This window comes from Chrysemys picta, chromosome 5, assembly GCF_011386835.1.
Source record: "Chrysemys picta bellii isolate R12L10 chromosome 5, ASM1138683v2, whole genome shotgun sequence".
NCBI classification, from domain to species: Eukaryota; Metazoa; Chordata; order Testudines; family Emydidae; genus Chrysemys; species Chrysemys picta.
In genome coordinates this window covers 95,374,392-95,397,508 of record NC_088795.1, presented here as the reverse complement: position 1 = coordinate 95,397,508, position 23,117 = coordinate 95,374,392, and the positions used below count along the sequence as shown (strand labels likewise).

Sequence of the window (23,117 nt, the reverse complement as noted above, 5' to 3'; positions counted from 1 at the left end):
ACAAGTGAATAAGTTACTTGGGAGGCAAACATGGGAAGGATATAGGGCACAAGAGCAAACTATCCCACTGCATAGGAAAGATAGGAAGCATGAAAAGAGACCACCTTGGCTTAACCAGGAGATCTTTAATATTTGAAATTCAAAAGAGAGAGTCCTACAAAAAGTGGAAACTAGGTCAAATTTATAAAGGATTAATATAAACCAACACCACAAACATGTAGGACAAAATTAGAAAGACCAAGGCATAAAATGAGATTAAACTAGCTAGAGACATAAAGCTAACAAGAAAATATTTTACAAACACATTAGAAGCAAGAGGAAGATCAAAAGACAGGGTGGGCCCGTTACTTAATTGGGGGAGGGGGAGCGGGAGACGAAACAACAACAGAAAATGCGGAAATGGCAGAAGTGCTAAACAACTTTTTTGTTTCAGTTTTCACCAAAGTTTGATAGCAATTGGACGTCTAATATAGTGAACACCAGTGAAAATGAGGTCGGATCTGAGGCTAAAATAGGGAAAGACCAAGTAAAAAAATTACTTAGACAAGTTAGATGTCTTCAAGTGGCCAGGACCTGATGAAATGCATTCTAGAATACTCACGGAACTGACTGAGGAGATATCTGAGCCATTAGCGATCATCTTCGAAAAGTCATGGAAGACTATAGAGATTCCAGCGAATTGGGAAAGGGCAAATATAGGGCCAATCTATAAAAAGTGGAATAAGGACAACCTGGGGAATTACAGACCAATCAGCTAAACTTCAGTACCCAGAAAGATAATGGAGTACATAATTAAGCAATCAATTTGCAAACACTTAGAAGATAATAAGGTGACAAGTAACAGTCAGCACAGATTTGTCAAGAACAAATCATGTCAAACTAACCTAATAGCTCTCTTTGACAGGGTAACAAACATTGTGGATGGGGGTGGGGAAGGTAAGTGGTAGATGTGGTATATTTTTACTTTAATAAGGCTTTTTATACTGTCTTGCATGACCTCATAAACATTGGGAAATATAACTACTAGCAGCCCTTTATGTTGGCTGGATTGGACTAACTTGCTCTAATCCAGGGGTGCTGAGCCTCATCTACCCATATGGACCAGCTACCCTGAGGCACTTCCTTGTGCTGCAGGTCATAAACAAAGTAGGGAAATACAGCCTAGATGGAGCTACAGTAAGGTGGGTGCATAACTGTCTGAAAAACCATTTCCAGAGAGTAGTTATCAGTGATTCATAATCAAGCTAAAAGGGCATATTGAGTGGGGTCCTGCAGGGATCAATTCTGGGTCGGGTTCTATTCAATATCTTCATCAAGGATTTAGATAATGGCATAGAGAGTACACTTATAAAGTTTGTGGATGATATCAAGCTGGGAGGGGTTGCAAGTGCTTTGGAGAATAGGATTCAAATTCAAAGTGATCTGGACAAACTGGAGAAATGGTCTGAAGTAAATAGGATGAAAGTCAATAAGGACAAATGCAAGTCACATTGGATCACAAACTAAATATGAGTTAACACTGTTGCAAAAAAACCAACAAATTTATTCTGGAATGAATTAGCAGACGTGTTGTAAGCAAGACACCAGAAGTAATTCTTCTGCTCTACTCGGTGCTGATAAGGCCTCAACTGGAGTATTTTGTCCAATACCAGGTGCCACATTTCAAGAAAGATGTGGATAAATTGGAGAAAGTCCAGAGAAGAGCAACAAAAATGATAAAGGTCTAGAAAACATGACCCATGAGGGAAGATTGAAAAGAATGAGTTTATTTAATCTGCAGAAGAGAAGACTATGGGAACAGTTTTCAAGTACATAAAAGATTACAAGGAGGAGGAAGAAAAACAGTTCTTGCTAACCTCTGAGGATAGGACAAGAAGCAATGGGCTTAAATTGCAGCAAGGGTGGTTTAGGGTGGACATTAGGAAAAACTTCCTAACTGTCAGGATAGTTAAGCACTGGAATAAATTGCCTAGGGAGGTTGTGGAATCTGGGTCATTAGAGATGTTTAAGAACAGGTTAGACATACACTGTCAAGGATTGTGCCGGTAATACTTAGTCCTGCCTTGAGTGCAGGGACTGGACAAGATGACCTCTTGAGGTCCCATTCAGCCCTACACTTCTGTGATTCTATGACTTGAAGATAAAACTAATTCTCTCTCCATAAAGCTAGCCTTTGACTAAAACAGAAATGGATTCGTTAAAAGGAAGATAAAACACTCCTCACAAATTCATCATAAAATCCAGGCATCTTACCCACCCACATGCTGCAAAAACCAAACAAACCACCCCCCCCCACCCCAAAACAGGCAATATCCAGTTATATATATAAAAAATCTTGCTCTAAAATGATAACTAAAGAACATAAAGCTAACTATTGAGTTGGGTCCTGTTCTGCTTGTTTCTTTTCAGTCTGAGGTTATGTAAAAAAAGTGTACTGGAGATTTAAAATTGGAAGCTGAAAGGAGATTAGAGTTTGGCTCTAAAATGTCTGATTGTACTGACACTGTCACAAGACTGAGGTAAAGCTTAGTTATCAAGTGTCAAAAAAGGTGTTTGACAGTGAGCCAAAACTATGTCAACCAAACTAAAAAGCAAACCTTTTGGCATTCAGCCTCATCCATTGAGCCATTATAGCTTCCCCCAGAATCCAAAGAGCTTGCACATAATAACAAGGTCCAAGTTATTAATGGGGCTATTACCATGTTTAGATCAATAGGGTGGGCATGATGGAATGCTAAAAAGGGCTGGAAAGCCCAAGGGCTTGCATCATTGTCCAAAATATGAGAGAATGTTCTGGGGTGAGTCTGGGGGTGGAAGGATAGAAGTTTCTGGTGAGAGAGAGGTGGGGAGGGATTGACATGGGCCAGTTTGAATCATTGCTGTTTGACTGGCAAAAAAAGGAAACAAAATATCCATTCCCATCCTGATATGCAGTAGTCTGTCTCAGAATATTAGAGGTGCAAGGTGGGTGAGGTAATATATTTTATTGGACCAACTTCTGTTGGTGAGACAGACAAGTTTTCGAGCACACCACTCTTCAGGTGTGGGAAACATACTCAATGTCACAGCTAAATACACGGTGGAACAGATAGTATTTAGCTGTGACACTCAGAGTATAGTTCCCGGATCCAAAGGAGAGCTCTGTGTAAGCTCTGAAGCTTGTCCCCCTCCCCAACAGAAGTTGGTCCAATAAAAGATTTTACCTCACCCACCTTGCCTGTCATTGCCATCCTGGGGTGTTTTCCTCCTACTCTTTTCAGGGGTAGTTGGAATGGTACCATAATACACATGCAGGACAAAGTGGTTTATACACTGGAAACACACCAAGTCAGCATTTCAGTTTAGAAATTAATATGCAAAAGGCTTATCTGATTTTTTTTAAATGCTTGAGTTTGGCAACCTTAATTTGTTTGCTAGTCAGGAGCACCCTTGTCAGTCTCTGCAGCAGTATCTCTTTGAGCACATTCCTGGTTTAACATCTCAGTGGCCTGTGCAAGGATGTAGTGTTCCCTGATCAGCAAATTTGGATCTTTGCACCTCAGGACACAGTCTGCTTCTGTTTCCACCAATCACTTCCCCCTCCCTCCAAAGAAGCAATATCATCTTTAAAAGGTATTTAAATAAGCATAACATTTTGCTACAAAGTAATGAAATTGTCCCATCAGACATTGCTTTCCTTATCTTTCTGAAGGGCTGTGGGTGCCTGTTTCTTCACCTGACTGTGGAATATATCTCAGGGAAAGTGTGCTGTTTGCATGTTCCTCCTTAATTATTACTGGACTTAAGGATGCACAGTCTCAAAATTCTTCTGGACTCATCAGTACAATTAGCCCTCCAAACAGAAGCAGTACCCAGAAATGTGTTTTCCCCATCTTCATAAGCCTAATGCCTCTTCCTTTCAGGTGCAGACCAAATCTTCTTCACCTCCAGACTGGACTGAAGGAATATGATCTGAATTTCAAACAGAAGCTTTGACTAGTCCAATATGCAGTGGGCTGCCTACAAGATAACAGGCTGACAAACGCACATCATACCAGCATTGGTACTCTGCACTTGCTCCCTATCCAATTCCAGATTGGCTTCAAGCTCCTGATATTTCTCTTTCAAATCCATCAATAGATTGCGGCCTGGCTCTCTTAGGATATGTCTTCCCTGCAGACTTAATCTGGTCTCTCACTCAGCTGTTGCACCTAATCTCCCTCCCATCCCCACACAAGACCCTCTCACCAAAATTTAGTGGTGCTTTCAACCCAGGCTAGCTGGCACAACTGGGGGTATGTGCTAGAGCCCAGGTGCTACTTTCACTTAGATGGGTAAGCCACCTACTTTGCAATGAAGACACAGACTAAATCACCCAAGTGCTGATAGCCCTTCCCACATTTTGCCCCACATGCCCAGAATGACAGCCAAGGTCTCCCACAATTCACTGGGAAAGAATCAGAGTGACTCATTTTACTGCAGCACAAAGAACCATGGGTTATGCCCCCAGAAGTCCTAGTGACACACATGGTGAGTACACCTCCAGGTAGGACAGAGTAACTTGGGTATGGCTTTGCAATGTGGCTGTTCACACTTGGACTAGGCTAACCCAGGTGTTCAGACCTAAGTGTCCATTGCCCAGGTTAACTGTGCAGTGAAGGGCAATCCAAAGCCTATTGGTATCAGTGGAAAAGACTCCATCAATGGGCTTTGAATGAGGCCCTTAGAGAACAACCTTTTCTCCCCCCCACCTTTCTGTGATATACAATCAACTGGGCTGTTGCAGTTGATGGAGTCCAGGATGAAACTCTGGGAAGCCAAAGGCCATGCTTGCTCTGTGACAAGCCCTCATATGTCACCAGAGGTCAGCATGAGCCCAAGTCTTTCTGCCTTTATGTTTCTGCACAAGCCTTCCATGAATAAAACATCTTTAGAACGGCCGACACAGTCTCTCCTGGAGACAAAGTGAGAACAATCACTTATGAAAGTATTGCAAATGATGGAGACTATGGTCCTTTCAGACAGACTATTTTATTATAGTGATGGGTGGATTAAAAATGCACACACACCTTTATTTTCCATTCTTAGCTCAGTATTTTAAATACAGAAGCTACTGATACCAGGGTAGAAAAGCTAAGTGTCTTCATTAAGTATAGCTTTTGTGTCAGTGGGGCACTGACAATGTACTGCTGCAATAGGAGGCTCAAAAATATTTGTTTTATTTTAATCAGAAATGTTGTAAGAAATTACAAAGGAGAATTTCAGCAGAGGATGCTGAGGCAGAGCAATTAGAGAAGCCCCAACAAAACTAGAGATCCTTTGAATCTATTTATCAACCTGACAGCAGTTCCTATTTCATGGTAGGTGAAAGAACTAGTAAGCACAGGAAGTTAATCTTGAGCCAGAGTATTCTAATAAATACACTTGCAAAAAAAGTTAGCATAAGCCATTTGTAGCGAGCCAACTGTTGTTAATATGTTAGTAACTATATTTCTGGGTCTGGAATCTATTTGATATTCTCTCTCCTACAAGAATTAGAAGTTTTAGTATTAGGGCTGTCAATCACAGTTAAAGCAAGCGATTAACACAAAACAAATTACCGCATTTTTTAACAAGAGTTAATCACACACACCTCTGTTTTGACCCTCTTCACTTACTGTACTTCATCGCTTGGCGGACATTGGCACAGTTCTACTGATTTTTCTCATGATCTGGAGTGATTAAATATCAGGAAAAAGTTAATGGAGGAAAGAAGCAAAAGTTCAGGTCTTCTGAATGGGAAGTTTATTTTTAAAAAACTTCTGGATGGTTCTCTGGATAAAAAAAAAAGGTTATCAGTAGCTATTGCAAGGCTGAGTTCCAATACCATCAAAGCATTTCAAGTCTGCAGTGCCACTTCATGCTTTTGCCTCCAGTTCTTGTGCTAAAGGTAACCCACTGTCAGCAAATGAATGCTGGCAACCACGACAGAGTACACTTACAGAGTTTCAGGATGGCTACAAGCCCATGGATCAAAGTACTTGTATGAGGTGAATTGAAAAATACTATTTCTTTTGTTTATCTTTTTTACAATGCAAATATTTGTAATAAAAAATAATATAAAGTGAGCACTGTACACTTTGTATTGTGTTGTAACTGAAATCAATGTATTTGAAAAGGTATAAATATTTTTGGATATTTTTCTAATACATTTAAATTGGTATTCTATTGTTTAACAGTCTGATTAAAATGACAATCATGACTTTTTTTAATCTCATGAGTAACTGTGATTTTTTAAAATCATTTGACAGCCCTACTTATTACTCATTTTTGTACGTATTATAGATGAAATCCTGACTCTACTAAAGCTCCTATTTATTTCAATGGGACCAAGATTTCACCTCGTATCTCCTTGTTTATATATAGTTCACTGGGTAGCTAAACCTTAACTGGGAACTACTTCAATGCAGGGAGATTTGCAGTGTCCTTGCTGAATTTTGTATAGACTTGGGTTTAGTTTGTTTGGTTTGTATTATTTGTGTTTTACAGTAGCTTTTTTAAGGGCCAAATCCTGAACTCTTCGCTCCAGCAAAACTCCTACTAAAGTTAACAGCTCAGATCCTCAGATGGACCAGAGCAATTAAGTAACCTTTACACTTCCCTGATCCCCGGGGCTGTATCCTAGCACAGGTCAAAGCAGACTCAGGCCTGCCTTCTCTTGATCCTGACACACCTCATTCATCAGGATTTCCTCAGAAATCTAAGGGGTGGGAGAAGGGATCGAGCTTCTTGCCAAATAATAGATTTAACAAAGCAAGGGGTTCGGGACTGGGTCCATATTAAAATTTAAAAAAATGTTAAGAATATTTAGTTTTTGACTTAATTCAAATGGAAAAAATCATTATCAAGAAGCCAGAAATCAGAATTTGGACTTTTGGGTAACTGTACATCTTTTTTGTAACTAAAGTTGAATATGTCATTCATATGTAAGTTACCGCTTTCAGTTATTTCTCCATTAATACACATTCATAGTTAAAACTTAAAAATAAAAAGAACAGCAAAGATTTAGGGAGAGATTCTGTGCTGCCCCTGTAAGCATCACAGCACAAGCCTGCGTCCAAGTTACAGCATCCTCAGGCTATCTTATGGGCTGCCTGGAATCCTGGCCCTTGACACTTCTCCCACCTTCAGCATGCCCCCCGTAATGGGGCAAGGTGGGTCCTCAGGAGGCAGCCTTATGGCAGTCTTTCACCGTTTCTGCAGCACAGGAATCCTCCGCTGGCCAGATATGGGGCTTTTGGGGCTCCTTTATACTGTTTCAGCACTTTTATGTGGTGTAAACAGGCTGGAATGGGGAGCGAGGTGAAGATCTCACCCTTAACATTTAACCATGAAGCTTTTGCACATAGAAAGCACAAAGTTTAATTGTTCTTCAAAAGGTTCTCTAACAAATGTGTAATATGAGTCCATCACTTTGAATTAATATGATCCAGTTTCTTAGCTTGTTTCAGAGTAACAGCCGTGTTAGTCTGTATCCGCAAAAAGAAGAACAGGAGTACTTGTGGCACCTTAGAGACTAACAAATTTATTAGAGCATAAGCTTTCGTGGACTACAGCCCACTTCTTCTCTAAGGTGCCACAAGTACTCCTGTTCTTCTTTTCTTAGCTTGGGAGCTCTTTGGTGCAGGGATCATGCCTTCATATGTATATGGAAAGCACCTAGCACATTGTGTGCACTAACAGAACACAAAATCTTGTTTTATAAGTATAGGATAACCAATTATTTAGTAACCAACAAAATTTTCTCTTTGATTGTCCTATGATCAACAAAGGAATGAAGGAGTGGGAATGAAGTATGCTACACTCAGTGACAGCTTTAAAACCTTACACAGAACAGAAGAGATAGTTAATGATGTGATGCTCTGTAGTCCAATATCACAGACTATTATATTTCCCTCCTTTTCTTCTTTAAAAACTTTTCCAGTAGTAATATTTTCCCTTTTGTCCACAAAAGGTACCTTGTGACACAGAACCAAGCCCAAATAAAAAGACCCAGCAGCAAGAAGCTCATCATTCTGCACTTTATCAACCATGTGGACACTGGTAAGGATATGAGTGAAAATAGCATGGTATGTCCTCAGCCTGATATAGGGCTATTATCAAGACAACAGTGAATCCACCCTCTCCTTTTTCACTGTCATTTACTCCCCATTACAGCCACTTACTTGTGTTTCACCCAGAGATGTCTAATCCTTCAGTCAGTGACCCTGCAAATTGTGAAGGAACCTTAATGACCCACAAATAGTGAGGATAAAAGGGTATCTATATTGGCCATTAAACTGTCAGTCAGGAGGAAACATCTAGAACATGTGGTGGATGCTGTGGAAGAACCACAGACTTTTCAGCCTGTCTCTGGAATCTTAAAGAAAAATCCAGACTCCTCCCCCTCCCCCCAACTGTCTCCAGCTCTGCTGAAAGGCTCTGATACCAGAGGGGGTGGAAATGGATGTAGGTCTAACCACTCTATCTCCTGGCAAAAAGTGGTCTAAGGAATCTATCATCTCACGGCAACAGAGGATGGGTGCAAGAGCAATGGATGTGTTGAGAGCCGATTGCCTCTGTTGGATGAGACACTCAGCAACACGAGAATGACCAATACAAATAATTCAGGATATGCAGCTCATCCATAAAAATAATTATCTATTTCCGAGAAGTCATTCTGTAAAACAGTGAAGTTCTCAGACCGTCGTTATGCAGCTGAAGAGAAGAGCATTATACAGGTCAAAAAGAGCATGAAATATTGACAGAAGTCCTATGTAGACCTGACAAGTTAACAGACTAGGGTCACCTTTCTTAAAATTTTGTGATAGGGTATTATATAATTACCCTATCACAACATTTCTACAACTTCTCCTATTTTACAGTTTATCTTGCTTTTCCTCTATACAGAGACCCAAGAAGGAGATTAGGAATTTCTAAATGACAAGGCAGTCATTTGATCACAAGATATATTGTTTTTCTCCCACATCTTTGTGAAAGAAAACTGATCTAGGCGGGTGCAATTTTTTTTTTTTAAATTCAAACTGAAACCAAAAACATCTTTGGAACACACATTGTTCTACTCATGATAGTAGTTCCATGGAAACCACACAACTACCTGTGTGAATAGGCCCTTTATGTGTACACTGCCTTTGTATATTTCAATGCGAAAAATAATCTGTATAAAAAAGAGAATATATGTAGAAATAATATATTCAATTAAAATATATTATGTTTACATACCTATGCTATTTGGTATTTTAGTTCTACATCTGATATTTCTGATTTTAGTTATGGGTCTCAGACATGCTATGAGATGTGATTTGTTATATTTTATATACACACGTATTTATGCTTTTTTAACTAAATTACACTTAGATAACAGTGTGTGAAAAATTTTGAATATATGTACAAGAATATAATGATTTTCAAAGGTGAAGTGTCTGAAATTTGGTATGCAATGATTTTTTTTCCACTAGTCATATATTTATGAGATTAATAAATATATAAACACTTTTACTTAGCATTTTTACATATCACAGATTGACTTGAGTGACTATAAGGCACACCTCAGTTTTCCTAAAGAAGTGCCAAATTCAGACCTCTGACATATGCACATAACTCTCTTTAACTTCAACAGAAATTGCACATGTGTAGCCAACGATAGAATTTGGTCCAGAGAATAGAGAATATCTTTCCTAGAATATTTTGTGTCCCAAATTGCACATAATCATCTAAATAACAGAATGCTGATTTGGGGCATATTTTACTAAAATACCTGCTTTAAGTATGTAAGTGTCTGAAACATATGGCATGCAAGAGCAGAATTTATATTCAAGAGCTCTCTTCTGCAAAGCATTAATGGAACCACATGCATGAGAGTAAAGTTATCGGGATCAGGCCATACCAACAAATACAAATTTTTAGAAACCTGGCTCTGATAGATTTTGAAATATAAAAGCAAATATTTTGGGGAGTAAATAAAACTTTCCTTTCCCTGGTGATTAACTCCATTTGTGTATCAGCCTGAAAAGATGTCATTTAAAAAAAATGCATGTGGGGATTTATCTTTGCAGTGTTGCTATAGCCATGTTTGTCCCAGGAAATTAGAAGACAAGGTGGGTGAAGCAATTTCTTTTATTGCACCAACTTCTATTGCACCAACTTCTACTGGTGAAAGAGAGAAGCTTACGAACTTGCAGAGATCTTTTTCAGAAACCTGAAGCACTCTGAGTAAGCTTCAAAGCTTGTCTCTTTCACCAGAAGTTGGTCCAATAAAAGATATTACCTGCAGGATTTATCTTGACATATTAAAGCTCTCCAATTCTTATAATTAAAAACAATTAGATGATTTACTGTTTTAATTCAGATTCGTTGTCTGTTGTTCTGATTTAATAGGTTAGTGAATTACAAAACAACACAGCAGCTTAACTAATATATCTTCCATAGCTACTTTTGAGACTGACTCATCATTCGAATCCATTAATGTCAGAATGAAAAAAACTGCATAGACCATCATGATCCAACTGATTATGTTAAGTGTTTCATTTTGAAGTTTTGAGCTGGGTTTTTGAAAATACTATCATCCTTAATTTGTCACTTGTTTAATCCATTGACCAATGTATGGTATCTCCTTTTCAGTCCCTCTGTTGTGCCTAATCACTTAGCATCATTTATAGACCTAAATGAACGATTTAACAAACCATCTGTATGGGTGTGCCAATAATATGATGAACTGTCTCTTCATCTGTGCTCCTGATTGGGATCTTTGAGTGCTACCATAGTAGTTATTGTAATTGATTATATATAACACACAAAATGTTGTTGCGAAACATTTAAAGTTACTACACACAACATAACTGACACTTAAACTGGCCTTCTGCACACACCCTATTATCAAACTACATCCACCCCACACCCTACTAGCTGTAAATATTGAGTGCGGTAGTTCAGTGTTGGGAGGGGATAGTTTGGTAAAGAGGGTGATGAAATGATGGCATTCCTCTTAGACAGCATCACTGGTATGCAATCAGGAGCTTTGCCAGAAGCACCAGATCTGCCATAGACCACCACTAGTACTAAGAGCATTATACTAGCATGAATGGAAGATGAGTGCCTAGGCTGTTCTGGGGGTAGGGTAGAACCCGTCGTCTCATGTCCAGCCAGAAAGCCTCCCTGAGATTTTTCTGCTTACTCAATCCCATGACAGATTGATTGATCTAATGAAATCTAACAAACAAACAAAAAAACCCACAAACACAAACACCCTAAAACCTACCACAACAAGGAACTCCACTGCATATGCTTCTTCCCCCTGGGGGGAGGCTGAGAGAACAAACACATGACAGATGTTAGTCACGTTGCTTAGCACATTACTGGAAGGCACTCATACACTAGAGTAATTAGTGTAGTATAAGAAAATATATAGAATAGAACAGAATAGAATGCAGTGTATGAGAGATGGTATATGGGAAGAGGCAAAGGCAACAACGGAATTGATGTTCAGGACAGCGAGAGATTACAATGAGGGTCAAAGTCAAAGATGGAGTTGGCGGGGAGGGGCTGACCAGCGTTGGGAAACGATGGGAGTTTTCAGATGAAGTGGAGCAAATGCTGGGATTTTGCGTGAGGGAGAGAGAGGGATATTTTCCTGGAAGGATAGCAGATGATGTGGAGTTTTGGGAAAAGACTGAGTTTTGTTAAGAGGGGAGAGAGGAAACTTTACAAAGGGGAAGAGAGAAAGAATTTGCCTCAAAGATACTTGTGAAGAGGAAGGTTTGAGGGTGTTTGTTTTGGGCCTGTGGGATGTGCAGAGGGGCAAGGTTTGTTGTTGGGGGGAGGTTGTTTTGTTTTTATTCTTCAAGGAGGCTACCAAAGACCTTACAAGGTGTTAATATTCCTTTCTGCAAACGCCACTGGACCCCCAGTGCCACTACTGACTTGTTACACCTACCTTTAGTATTCCAGATTAGTATGGGAATGATTCTGTGAAGTATTGTGCATCCCCTGAAAGATGCTGAGCACTCTCATTGACTTCACTAGGAACTAAGGGCACTCAACACTTCATAGGATCCCATGGTAGTGTGGGGGCTGGACAAAATACATTGCTTGGTCCACTTTTCACCTGCCAGTGCAGCCCTGGCTTCTTCACAATAATACCAAGTCCTAGGCAAGGACTATCCAAGAGAGCAAAGTTATCTGCTCTCTAGACTTTCCCGGCCCTCTCAACTTCACTCCAGTTCTTCCATCTTGTCATTGGTATACTAATTATGAATGATTTTCTACTTTCTTCGGATAGTTTAATCTTTTCACTTAAATATATATTCTTGGTTAACATTGTATTTAAGGACTGAAGTTGTCAAATGTATTATACTGTCACCTATCTTAGATTAAAATTAAAATCTGCAGCTATCTTCTGCTACCCCCCCCCCCCCATTTGTAAATCAGCACTAATTATGCTGAAAGTCAATAGAACTGTCCCAGACTAAAATTAGTCCAAGTGAAAAAAACAAATAAATCCTGTTGTGACGTTGCACTCCATACATTTCATGCTTATGAGTATGAATATGATGTAACTGGAATATGCTTTATGCAAAAGGTCACATACTGTACTTTAGAAGAGGTCTTTGACTTTTAAAAAGGTATTCCTCTTCTAGGTAGTGCCTAGAGGTGTGGTAGTGCCTAGGTGTGAAGTCTTTAGAAGAGGTACTCTGGCCCACTTCTGAAGCTGCAACCAAGGAGTGTCAGGCAAAACTGGAGAGAGGGTATAAAGTGGCTTTAATCCACCATTCTGCAGGCTCAAACCTAGGGCTACTCCATGACAGCTTGGTCCATAGGAATGAGTTTAGAATAGCCTGAGTGCTGCCTTAACTTCTTCCTGCTGCCTATGGCCCCAAGAGGCATTGCATTGCCCCACTGCCCATGGCTGCACCCTCTTCGTTGGCTGCAAGGAGGTGCTGTATAAGTCTCCACAGTGGTTGTGCACCCAACTTGAGGACTCCTGCTGTTAGGATGGGCCTCCAGTGACCAATACTATTAATTTTACAACAGTTTTGCACCAACAATACAACACAAAGCTGCCTTAGCACTCTGGATAGTATAAACTTCAGAACTGAAACATATGAACTCATAATTTTAAAAAAATCAAGTCCTGTAGCATACACACACACCTAATTTCTCAACAGGCTTGATATTAGGAGTTTCTGAACTTATCCCAAAATTTAGGAACTGGGGTACAAACAGACTCTCACTTAGCTAGAGATTACACAAACCCTTTGACAGAACGTACAGTTATTAGAAAAGTTTCCTTGTATTGCATTTTATTTTTCAATAATCAGCTAAAACATTTAGTGCTAAACTAACACTACCTGTTTCGATATTAAGCATGAAGGTATTAATTTTTATTAAGCTCCACAATTCCCTAAGTATAGGGGAGAAAATTCAGCTAAGTGACACTTTTGGAAATGTGTCAGATAAACAATTAACTGGTGCATTGGATTTTCCTTTCAAAAGGCTTCAAAGGAATCCATGTCAGGCATTTGATAGTAATGGTTCTGATCTGAGTTATACTAATGTAAATAGAGTAATAATATAATCTAATCTGTTATGCCCAAGTAAATGCTCTAATGACTTCTGGCTGAATCTGAAGCAACTCAACTGTTTATCTGAGATCAGAATCTAGTCCAAGTAACTCAAATAATGACATATATACCAAGATTAACATCCAGGCAAGATTAAAATGCAGTAGTCTACATGAAGCCACAATTAGTACCTACCAACATCTACCAAGCATGCAATTTAAAAGAAAACTTCAGTAACCAATGTTTTCACATTCTCACCATAGGTAACCATTATAAGAAAGTAAAGGAAAGAGAGAAGACTATACAATTTTTGTAATATTCTGTAGAAATAACATACTATCTCTAAAAAGGCTATGTAGGATATATTATATCCAGGACCAGGCTTTTGATGTTCTGTTAAATTACCAATATTCTTGCAGACTAACATTATCACATATCATGAATCATTATTGGTTCAATATGCATGACTCACTTTCATTTCACACATGTTCTGCATTGGTTGATGGCATGTATGTCAATGCTGAACAGATGTTAATCCCTTTATTTTCATGCTTACCAAACATGTATTAATTACCTGGGAGGTTTGGGGATTTTCTTTTTAAAGATATTTATATGGACTTATTTTCAAAATGTAAAAATCAATTAGAAAGATAAAAATAGAGTTTGCATCCTTTAAATTCACGCTTTCAACGTTTAATTCCAATTTTCTCAATTTAAAGATCAATATGCAAAGCAACTGCAGACAGTTTTTATTATTTAGCACGTTCCTCTTTGTAAACAGGCTGAGAATTTTTCCATTACTTTTGCAAGAAAAAGGTTTTTTTAAATAACTACAAATTAAATTCAATTTTCTGACAAGTTATTTCTGCATATCATCTGTATGGCAGTCTGTTCTTACTACATCAAAATGGTTTACGAAACGACCAATAATTCTGCAAAGAAATAGTATCTACTTGCAGTCAATCACTATATATGTACATAAATCCAATTATTGTACTGTACTTCTCATTTTATGAATTATCTACATATAAAACCCTTTAAAATATAAAATAATGTATTTGCAAATATCTACTGAAGGGAGGCCAGGACTGGAAATAAAAAGGGATTCCATGTCAAGATTCATGTGTAATGAGAGAGCTATGCATAGCTTGTGCCACTTTATGCTGGTCATACGTTAGCCAAGGCTTTCCAAACTGGAACAGCAGGGGAGCTACCGGTCCACTGATTTCAAGGAGAGCTGAAGCAGGCTCTTGCTAAGGGCCTGATTCCAAAGAAATGAATGGCAACAGAAGTGGGTTCTCAGGAAATTTGCCATTGCCCACACTATGCATGGCTTTAGCCAGTTGTAACAGTTTCACACTTGAGCACTGTACCTACCAAAATTTCAAACAAAACAAAAATAGACAGAAACACAAAATATCAAGAGCAAGACATTTCATCATTCTTTAGTGCTCCATGGCGTATCAGTGTGTGCCATCACTTGTAGCCAAAACAAATTCTTTATATTTGCCACTTGGATAATTTTCTCCATTGGAATACAGTTTTAAAATTAAAATGCAAATAAGATAAACAGACATTTTGAAAATCATGTACAACCAGGACACAACAGACCCCTGACTCCTCCCTCCAATCTTTCTATTATTTGGGCACTAGCAAAATAAGAAATAGGGGTAAGGTGCCTAGCATCATGATCTTTAAAGGCCAAATCCTGGCCCAATGAAGTCAATGACATTATTCCCATTGACTTCAACAGGGTGAGAATTTAGCCTGAAACAAGTGTTACACAAACACTGTGTGCGTGCACGTGTCCATTGACACCAGTATTCTGTGAATACATGTATGTATTCATATACTCATTCAATTCCAAGGGATCTTTGTTCACGCAAAAATGGACATTCATGAGGGGTTTGGGATGTGCAAAGGAATGATCAGACCTATATGCACCTTCGAGATCTCACAGTAAAAGCGACTGATGCCGAAGGAGTTCTAATTATATGGAAGAAGACTTTTTTCACATCCTATTTCAGTTTTCTTACCACCAGACTTTTTTTCTTTTAAAAAAACATAAATGGTTGCTACTAGTTAAGAGATTTTATTTCCATTGTACCTTTATTGTTCCATTAATTTTTGTCAAACAAGTAAATATGGATTAATAAACGATTTAGCAGCAGTATGTAATCAAATCATTGGGGAAAAGTTCCTAAGGGAAATATATATTTATTTAAACAACAAATTATGCAATATAGAATCTGATTTTATATATTTTTTAAAACAAGTTTTAATGTTTTGTTACCTCCTAATCCAGGTCTAAGACGATTATCATAACCATCCAGAAGTCTGTCTAGTATTCTTGTAAAGATGGTGATGTTATTCTTAGCTTCATCTTCTAGGGAGTCAGCCAGCACTGATCTAAAACAACATTTTACAAACTAAAATATATGTTTATGTACATTTAGTATGCAACTAATGTTATCATTTAGCTTTGAATGTATCAGTTGTTGCCCTCTAATCATCTACATTATCCTAATGATGCCACCTTTTCCTTATAAAAATGTACATTCAGGAGTATTCTGAAACATGAAAAATATGTACTGTGTAGTGTAAGTGTATACACATACACTATATATTAAACAATGGTTTGGAAACATATGATTCTAAGAAATACAGTTTTAAATTGTCAAGCACTTCATTTTCTAACAACCTCTATTTTCAGCACATATTAAAATACAGTAAATATTGCTTCCTAAGAGCTCAATTAAAAATATGGCTGTTCGGGTACAGAACCCCCCAAAAAAACACCATATGCTTCCACGCGTCATTACTCATGGATTGGTGTCCTTAGTTTGTGTTGGAACTATCTCCTTGGAGCTGTTGGCCTACTCCCTCACTCCCTGCACACATTATCTCTCGAACAGATACTTTGGTTATGCCTCCACCCAATGGCCATATAACGTACATGAGCAGAAGTACTGACATAAGGGAAAACTCCACTGATCATGCTCAGGGAGTCCTCTGATGTCAGTACATAGTGGGTGGGCACAATGGGGCTGACAGCAGCAAGCAAGCTGGGTGAGAACTGTGAACAGTCCAAGAGCTGTAGTTGATTTTAAATGGTATTTAGAAACAATTCTTGTCTTTCAAAAGACAAGAGTATTTCCCTATGTTTTGCCAGATCCAATCACATCTTATAAAAGTTGGAGTGAAACCATAAATTCACCTATCAAGGAGAGTGTGTGGACCATCTAAATGTATCTGACTTCCTTGTTGAAGAAAGAGACCTAATTCTCTCCACTGATCATCTCTTCTTGGAAAACAGCAATAAATCCAATGAAATATGATTCTGCTGTCCAGTCAAGAATGGTGCTGAACATATCACCTGGGTGTGGAAACCCAAACCATGGCTTTTTATACTTTAGTTGTTTCTCCTATATAGAGCCTTCATATTGAAATGTTCTTGTGTAACCAAATTTTAAGCATAATTTATGTGAAATAAATGATATCAGACCATCTTTATTTAATATCAGGGTACAGCATTAGGGCAGTAAAACAGCATGTTAGATGCATTACCAGTTTATACTGTTTTTCAAAAATCTGCAGGTATTTTTATCGTTCAATTTTTTTATTTTTTTGTGCATGCTCATCTTCTGCAACTGCAGTGTTGATCAAGGAATTTGATTGAACAATTTGTACTATGTAAAATTAACACATTTTGTCTGATCTACAGCAAAAGAGATCAGGTGACATCTTTAAATTTATGACAAAACCACCTAAAAATTAACAAAGAAAGGATTTTCCTTTCACCCTACAATTAAACATCATGGAGGAAGTATTTAAATGTAAATTATTGCAGTCTGTGGTTTCCAAGATACTACCCTTATAATCAAGCATAATCAGTTAATTTACAAACCAAACACCAAGATGTTACATGTAAAATAAAATTAAAAGCTCGGTTTGGAAATTAAAACTATTGTTGTTTTTTCTTCACCTATACTTCGATAGTATGAATATCTGCCTTTTATATTACTCTTATAAAAAGAGAATCATTTCTGAAGTCAAGATGTGATTGAAAAACCCAGTTTAGATAGTTATAGCATGTTAGGATGTAATCCTACAAATTTTATTCACATGAAAGTCCTTAATTAATATCAAAATTGTCTCTTTGATATCAATGGGGTTACTTATGTGAGTAAGGGCTACAGGATTTGGCTCATTGTGACTTAACTAATACTGCACCATGTTTGGGTGCAAAGTATGATAGACGACCTATTTTTAAAAATTAGGTAATTCTGGTCACTGAGAGATAACCACCAGGTAATTGTACCTGACCAAAATAAATGAAGGGATTTTCAGCCATATGAGGCCCCTATAATTTTGAAAATCATATTACCCAGAAAACCTACTGCAGTCACAATTGAAACAAGTAAAATCAAGTTACAAATTACAATTAATTGCATGCTTACGGAGCGTAGGCAACACTAAACTAATTACGTTTAAAATTACTTTTTGGTATGTTGTCACTTTCGAAATGGAGATCTCTAAACAACAACATGAAAAATTGATTAATCAACCAGGCTATTCTTTTATTATATGGGACTGTGAAGTTGTATGCTATCTCCACCTAGAGGTTTAAAGCTTAAATATCATTTCTGGGGTCTGTTGTGTTGACCAAAAAATAAAAATAAAAAATAAAATAGACAAGCCCTTACTCAAAAATGCCAACATTATTTTAGAAATTGTAGTTTGCTATTGGACTTCACAACAATCTATTACTTTGGCTACACTGTTGTTCTATGCGAATAGCTTATGACGTAAACTGGCAGTGACATACTGATTCCAATACATCTCTTACCAACTCAGAATGTTACAAAGAAAATATTTAAGGGTGTATTTTTTGTCTTTCAAATGGTTGAATTAAAAACATCAAGTCACCCTTGCAGCAAATTGTTTAAGACAAGTAATTAACTTTACGTTGTCCCCAGAACTCGTTCTGTCACTGCACCTGATCTAGACTCTGCCAAATATTGTATTAAAACAACTAACCAAGACTTTTTATGAAATATTACCCCCTGCTAGCTTTTATCACCCATTATAGGACTAGGAGCAGATCAAAACACAATACGCTTCTGTTGAACAGCAATAAGAAACGTTGTGCTCACCTTGTTGGCACCCCCACCAATAAAACGAGAAGAACCAACTGCATCTTGTAGAGTGTTAGTTTCCTCTTCATAGCTGCTCTTTGCAAAACCTAACCATGCAAGAAAAATACAAACCCACTCAGAGCTACAGTGAGTCTCCACCAAGCAAGGCTTTCAACTTAACCAAAGGAAAAATACATGTCACTTCAATGGAGATGAGAAAATATTGGATTCCTGCTGCACTTTCCCCTACTAGCAACTTATAGCTCCATCTTTTGCAAGGATCCTGCTTTGTATAAGCATGTAATGCATAATCAAAAGTGGCACGTGAGCAAATGCATCAAATGCTTCTTTTTTCTGTAATATGAACGCCCCGACAAGACCAAACAAATAATCGGTTCTTAATCATTCCTCGGTTCATAACAATACTCCGCAACCCACTCTCACCCCAAAATAATCATCATGCCCATTTGCAGAGGTTCAATGGCATGACTGTGAACCAACCGGTGCAGCTGCTGCCAAACGCTGAACATGTTGGACAGCCGTTTAAAAAAATAATAATGGCCATAGATTCGCATCAAAAAGCAAAAAGGGGCAACCACAGTGCAGTGTAAAGTTGCAGAATACAAGGAGCTTAGGTAATGCAACGTCGGGTGCTTGTCTTGTCTGAGGCTAAGAGAGGGGGCCAATGTTGGAGCCCCCCCTTGTCCATCTCCCCCCGAAGACACTCAGACTTTCCGGGGGTGGGGGCATGCCCAGCAGCGCAAGAAGAGAGGCGATGGGGTCCCTACCTGGGAGCAGCAGCAGGAGGCGCTCCGAGAAGGGGTGGGCGAGGGGGGAGTCCCCCCGTGCGCTAGTCTCCAGAGAGGAGGATGTTGAAGATGGGGAAACTTGGAGCCGAATAGCCAGACTGCAGCGGCGTTGCGAAGAGGAGCCGCTCCGGAGTGCTATGTGCGCGAGGAGGAGCAGCGCGAAGCTGCTGGGGGTGGGAGGGGAGGCAGGAGGAGAGCGTGCGCGCGCGCGCGCACACAGCTGGCGCGCGCTCCCCCTACCCCGGAGGAGTGGGAAGTGGAATCGCAGAGCTTGCCTCTCCGCCGGCCGGCGTGAACACTGGGAGCCCGCGCGCTGCCGCAGCGGGGGCTCCCGCGCGCCCGTCAAACCACCTCGGGCAGGGGAGGCGCTTGCCGAGGGTTCCCATACCCACATACAGAGCGCAGGGAATGCTTTGCTGCGCTGCCCTGCAGCGCCAGGCACCCCACCCAGCGCGGGGCACTTCCGAGGAGTGGCAGGGAGCGCCCAGGAGCAAAGCCCAACCTCCCTGTCCCCCCTCCCCATCTCTTTCGCAGCAGCCGCAGACCTCACCGGGGACTGGGGACACAGCACGGGCCCGCTGTGCGGCCGCCTCCTCCCCCCAGCGAGCTTCTCGGGGCAGCAGCAGCCCCGTGGGAGTCCGATTCTCCCTTGCAGCTGCTCCCCTCCGGGCATCCCTCTTGCTGATCGGTCCGGACAGGCCACCGCAATCGTCCCTGCCACCAGCTCGTACCCCAGCCCAACGTGTTCAAAGAAGTTTGCACTGAAAGGGGGAGGAGGGAGAGAGGAGCTGAAATGTGACTTGTGCGGCCGCTGCACCAGCCCAGCAGCAGCGGGAGCGACTGAGGCAAAATAGAGTGGGGAGGAGGGTGGGGTTGTTTCCTTATTTAGCCTTTCACTTGTCAGCTCCATGTGCATTGAAGAGCATGTTATGTAGAGCTCAGCTGCAAAGCCCCCTCCACCCTCTTCTATGGGGTTGTGTTTGATCTTCCTTGTTAGTAGTCTCTGTTTTATCTCAGAAGATGAAATGCAAACAGGGTGATTGCACGAAAGTGGTACCTTCTTCTGTTGATGCATCTAATTTGAGATGAAACTGGCAGACGTCTAAAGGAAAAGAGAGACATAGCTGCTTATAAGGTGTGTTTAGAGTGCAACCCTTGTGAAAATGCAAAGCGGGAAAGAGAGGAGCTGCGTGGTTAATTTCTTTCTTCACGACTGATGAATCATAAGTTAGGATGATCTGAGCATATTAAACATACACGAGACACGACCTCCCCTAATGACAATGCATGAGTAAACGTGAACACGTAAATGTGGTAAGATACTGAAAAGACACACACAAAAAACAGTAGCTTTGTCTATGCAAGAATAAGTAGGGAAGGAAGAGATCTCTTAAATGCTAAATAATATATGCAGTGGCCTTTTTAACCTCTTAATCACCACTTTCAAAGTAAGTGTTTAATGTGCTATAACCTAAACAAACAATTACTGAGTTTTCTCTGCTTATCTAATTCCCACCATGGGTCTCATCCTGTATCATTAATATGCTCTTCCCCACTTGTCCATTGGCACAATCTAATTGAAATTCAGACAGATGAAAAAGTCTGTCATTTAAACGGAGCTCAGGCTTCAGACAGCTGAGGAAACAAACCTCAACTTTCTAACCAGCTTGCATACTTGCTGTTAGAATCATAGAATCATAGAATATCAGGGTTGGAAGGGACCTCAAGAGGTCATCTAGTCCAACCCCCTGCTCAAAGCAGGACCAATTCCCAACTAAATCATCCCAGCCAGGGCTTTGTCAAGCCAGGCCTTAAAAACCTCCAAGGAAGGAGACTCCACCACCTCCCTAGGTAACGCATTCCAGTGTTTCACCACCCTCCTAGTGAAATAGTTTTTCCTAATATCCAGCCTGGACCTCCCCCACTGCAACTTGAGACCATTGCTCCTTGTTCTGTCATCTGCCACCACTGAGAACAGCCGAGCTCCATCCTCTTTGGAACCCCCCTTCAGGTACTTGAAGACTGCTATCAAATCCCCCCTCATTCTTCTCTTCTGGAGACTAAACAATCCCAGTTCCCTCAGCCTCTCCTCATAAGTCATGTGCTCCAGACCCCTAATCATTTTTGTTGCCCTCCATTGGACTCTTTCCAATTTTTCCACATCCTTCTTGTAGTGTGGGGCCCAAAACTGGACACAGTATTCCAGATGAGGCCTCACCAATGTCGAATAAAGGGGAACGATCACGTTCCTTGATCTGCTGGCAATGCCCCTACTTATACAGCCCAAAATGCCGTTAGCCTTCTTGGCAACAAGAGCACACTGTTGACTCATATCCAGCTTCTCGTCCACTGTGACCCCTAGGTCCTTTTCTGCAGAACTGCTACCTAGCCATTCGGTCCCTAGTCTGTAGCAGTGCATAGGAGTCTTCCATCCTAAGTGCAGGACTCTGCACTTGTCCTTGTTGAACCTCATCAGATTTTTTTTGGCCCAATCCTCTAATTTGTCTGTTGCTCTTTTATATCATGTTGTCTTCTTTCTAGTATACAGTCTTTCTTTGATATTGACTGAACTACTCTTAATGGTTTTGCTTATTATTTTGGATTTTCTACCATGAGTAGATCATGCTTTGTTTGGTAATTGAAGAACTAGATTTATTTTCAACCTTGCCTTATTTTCATTCTTAAGAAAACATGAAAATACGAGGAAGAGCTAAACAGCACCATGCCCAACATTTGTGCCTTTTCTTGGCTTATCTCACCCCACTCTAGCTGCTTTTTCGCTGTGCCCTTCAACCTGCTAAGGCAAGACTCAACTGCTTCAACTGTATTCCAACATCACTACTCTTGCGGTTTATTACCTTTTGCAGGAAGTATTTGTACCCAGGTTTCATATTTACTCCTAGCTTCCTAAGTAAAAGGTCAAATTTTATGTAAAATTTGTAAAGAAAAATTCAATATATTTCTGACTACAATAGAGCTAGTTGAAAATTTCATTTTTTCTACAAACGCTATTCCTAATACTTCAAACATGTTTTTAATTTTTAAGCCTTTTACCAGTGTAGAAAAAGATTTTGACTAGTTATTTGTCCAGACTATTTCTATGGGCCTAATACAGGGATCAAATAAAAGCAAGAGTTACTAGCAACCAGTACCAATTATTTATGGCCAGCAATTGTATTACAAATGTAAAAGAGAGACTTTTTATTATGGTCATTGTTACTCTCCTCTGTACACATTTTTAAATATTGGCACTTCTTCAATTATACAGGGGCAGCTACTGCTACAATCAAGGAAACTACGAGGGAATTTCTAGCACAGAATTGTTAACTTAGTTAATAGGTTAGTTTCCTCTGTTTGTAAATGCCAATCTAGACACACCACAAAAGTTTGTTCTAGGACATACAAATTTGTAGTGGTGTCACCCTGGTCAACTGAGTGGTTAGCATATGGTACAACTGCAAGATCAAGCCATTAATTTACTGGTGACTCTTGTTATGTTTCCTCCTCTCGTGCCTTGGCACAGTTACCATCACCTTTAAATTGCTCTGTCTATTTTTTCTCTTTTGTATTTGTTTCTTTTTCATCTTTATCTT

At 39.7% G+C, this 23,117-nt stretch overlaps 1 protein-coding gene across 8 annotated transcripts in view; it reads right to left on the bottom strand.

The window, feature by feature from the left end:
• GABRA2 (gamma-aminobutyric acid type A receptor subunit alpha2) overlaps positions 1-20,346 on the bottom strand; it is a 75,385-nt gene extending 55,039 nt beyond the window's left edge. For 2 of the 8 annotated variants that reach the window (XM_024103493.3, XM_065598124.1), the window contains exons 1-3: positions 19,504-19,657; positions 18,734-18,822; positions 15,871-15,986 (exon numbers count right to left, since the gene is read on the bottom strand). In XM_024103493.3, coding sequence (XP_023959261.1) covers positions 15,871-15,986; positions 18,734-18,804 — 187 coding nt within the window. In that variant the 5' untranslated portion in view covers positions 18,805-18,822; positions 19,504-19,657. Of the gene's footprint in view, positions 1-5,611; positions 5,691-15,870; positions 15,987-18,733; positions 18,823-19,503; positions 19,776-20,074 lie in introns of those variants that run through there. The other 6 variants (XM_065598127.1, XM_024103494.3, XM_005309910.5 and 3 more) reach the window with 6 other exon arrangements.
• Positions 20,347-23,117: the final 2,771 nt, after the last annotated feature.